The sequence below is a fragment of the Lactuca serriola genome, chromosome 6 (genome assembly GCF_051521515.1).
Source record: "Lactuca serriola cultivar US96UC23 chromosome 6, Lser_US96UC23_V15, whole genome shotgun sequence".
NCBI lineage: Eukaryota > Viridiplantae > Streptophyta > Magnoliopsida > Asterales > Asteraceae > Lactuca > Lactuca serriola.
Genome location: NC_136413.1, coordinates 126,893,841 through 126,897,198, shown reverse-complemented (window position 1 = coordinate 126,897,198; position 3,358 = coordinate 126,893,841). Strand labels below are relative to the sequence as shown.

The 3,358-nt window shown below is 33.7% G+C and overlaps 1 protein-coding gene across 1 annotated transcript; it reads right to left on the bottom strand.

Annotated features, from left to right (window-relative positions):
• Positions 1–539: 539 nt before the first annotated feature.
• On the bottom strand, positions 540–2,251 carry LOC145056775 (AAA-ATPase At3g28580-like). The gene has a single exon (XM_079004497.1). The coding sequence runs from the start codon at positions 2,209–2,211 to the stop codon at positions 748–750; it is 1,464 nt and encodes a 487-aa protein (XP_078860623.1). The 5' UTR covers positions 2,212–2,251; the 3' UTR covers positions 540–747.
• Between the last annotated feature and the right edge of the window lie 1,107 nt (positions 2,252–3,358).

Sequence of the window (3,358 nt, the reverse complement as noted above, 5' to 3'; positions counted from 1 at the left end):
ATTTAACCGATGACTATCATCAATTTTTGAGGAAAAATTTTCTAGCAAAATAAAATGTCCTTAAAAAGTATTATCAGTACTATTTACAGAAAATCTACACCGAAATATTTTAAAAAATATCGGGTATATACTATACTTTAACACGTAAAGACACTAAATTTATAAGCTAAACTGGTTTATGAATCTTGTGAATCATAGTTATAAAATTAATTAATTTTTTCTAATAAAAATTCAAAATTATTAATTAATTATTTAAATAAATTATTAATTAAGATATATTTTTTAATTACATAAAATTATAATCGTTGACTTAAATAAATACATTAAACTAAATCATCTTTTGATCTGTATTAATTTAATTTAATTTTTTATTATAATGTTATTAATTTAATATAATTAAGATAAAACATTTAAAATTTAAAATTTAAAACAAACAATTCATAAGTTGACAAAAGAACAAGACATTAATTATTAGTTATGAGATATATAATACTAATAATAGATGGTAACAAATGACAAATATAAATAAATAAATAATATATAATAAAATAAAATACTCTTTTATTACAACAGAAAGATTACACAAAAAGAGATAATAAGAGTTAAAAATACACAATCAATCTAAGCGTTAACTTACCTAAACTGTTAATTAAAGAAACAATAATAATAATAATAATAATAATAATAATATTTTATATGCTAACATTACAATAGCTATAGACTGAAAAACCCTGTCCCATTTGGAAATCAACCCTCTCCGTCACTTGATTCTTCATCGCTTGATTCTACAATACTTGATTCTGATTGGGAAGCTTTAACCCTAGAATCTTCCATAGCTTTCAGCCTTGCTTCTTCTTTTGAATTATTCAGAACTTTGATCAGGTGCTTTAAACAACTCTCGGCATTCTCTTGAGATGATTTTGGCATCAAATTTTCGGCAACATCAGCTGGACTAATGTTTGTCTCCTCCAGTAGTCGACTGATGGGTGAAAACAAGTCGTGTGATTCAAGATCCAAATAGTTTTTGGCCAACACCTTAAACGTTTCGAAACAACAATAGGAAAGCTCGATATGCTTATCCATTCTTCCTCTCCTAATAAGAGCAGGGTCAAGCTTTTCAAGGTGATTCGTAGTGAACACGATCAGTCTTTCACTACCACAAGCCGACCATAACCCATCAATGAAGTTCAACAACCCAGACAAAGTTACTTCACTACCCTTTATCTTATCTTTTTCCTTTTTCTGAGCCGGATTCTTCTCCTTCTCCTTCTCCTTCTCCTTCTGCTTCTTCTCCTTCTTCTTCTTTCTTTGACCAGTGAGATCAAGTGAACAGTCGATATCCTCTATCACAATTATCGACTTACTTGTTGTGCCGATGAGTAGCTTCTTCAAATCTGTGTTATTACTCACGGAGGTTAATTCAAGATCATAGATATCGTAATCAAGAAGGTTAGCCATGGCAGCAATCATGCTAGACTTTCCCGTTCCTGGGGGACCATAAAGAAGATATCCTCGCTTCCATGACCTTCCCACCTTCTTGTAGTAATCTTTAGACTTGATGAATGTCATCAGATCATCCAAAATATCCTTCTTCTTTTCCGGGTGCATTGCAAGAGTATCAAAAGTAGAAGGGTGCTCGAATATGATGTGATTCCACGAGGTCATGTTGCCATTGGTATAGAGCTTTCGTTGCCTGCTTTTCATGACAATGGCCTTTCCTTCATCAAGCACATGGTGCAGGTAGACTTTGGTGATGATCTCTCTGTGTTTACGATGGCAAGTGAGCTTGTAGGATCGCTTCTCGCCATCATCGTTAGTAAAGAGAGACCGTTGTTGCGAGATGGTTATGCTCGAACTCCACCAGATTTTCATGCCTTCGAACTCATCTGTGACCTCTTCGTAGTCGTCCATGCTTAGGACAACAGATTTTCCGTCCTTAATAACATTTGCTTTGAGCTTTTTAGCTCTATCGGAGGAGTTGATGGCTAGGTATCGTTCGATTGCAATATAGGCCTTGCTTCGTTTGAACTCACCCGATTGGTATTCAGGAAAAGTGATGGTGATATAAGGGTAGAAATAACTTCCAAGTCTTCGAAAATAGTTTTGAATATGATTACCAAGCTCTTCTGGAAACCATTGCTGGAATATTGCCCACACGAACATCAAACCGGCCATTACAGACCCTAACTGAGTCACATCCTTCATTATCATGTTCTTCTAGAGTGCTAATCGAAATCTTGGTTTAGTTGAGGACTAATACATCAACTTTCTTCGTTAAATAGAAGTGAGTGTGTAGTAGTAGTACAAGGGTCAGTGTAGTAGGGCTCACTGAAGCTTCCCGTAGGGTGTCATGGGAAAGCAAATCTGACATGGAATGCAGAATGGACCGACCAAGCTTGTTATGCGTCACTTCATCCACAACGAAGATTCCTCGCATACTTCCAAAGGAAGCTAAAAACACGATATCAATTCGGATTTCGATTGTTATTAATGATTATTAGTATGACCACCTATATAAGTAGCAATATTAGAGTGATAGAAGTGGGCAAAGTCCACACGTCTATTAGCAGAAAAAGCCAAAAAAAGAAAAAGGAAACGTTGTTACCAAATGTTGTGGTCGTAACAGGAAGCAACAATAATACCTATAACGTGCAATAACAGTGGAGAGGAGCAGGAGCGGTGTCCTTAGACGTTATTAGGCGTTATCACCTTAATAACAGCGTAGCTTTATTGATCTAGATTTTGAAGAAAACATCCATTTTGTGAAGGGTCATGTTAGAATAACACACCATTTGTTATGATACACCATTTTATACATCTATTTTTTTCATTATCCTATAATAATCACATTTATAATCATTAGACTAACTTTTATACATATTGATTGATAGAAGCTAATTTGAGATGGTGAGTATCCTAGTAAGAACACACAAAAAAGAAACAAGACTTGGAACAATTTTCTTGTTAATTTTCCATAAAGAATGCAATACATGAATAAATAGATGCAACTTATAACTACTATTAAATTGGAAACGTAAATAATGGAAATAAACTAGTTATAATAGACCACTAATTGCTAGAAATAAGGGAACATAGACTATCACAAAAATACATACTAAATACATCCGTTATATCCACCACTAACTGTGGGTGACACATCATTACCACTAGTTATCACTAAAAGGTTGGGATACTCATCATTATATCCCTCTTATTTTTTGATTATTAAAATAAAAAATATATTTTTTTAATTAATTAAATTGTAGAGAGACATGGAAAAAGGCAGAGAGATAGAGATAATAAAGAGAGAATGGAGTTGATTGGGTGTGGTGATCCGTGCTCCTCACCACAGATGACA

Coding starts and splice junctions, on each gene's coding strand:
- LOC145056775 (XM_079004497.1), bottom strand. CDS start 2,211: ATGATAATGAAGGATGTGACTCAGTTAGGGTCTGTAATGGCCGGTTTG.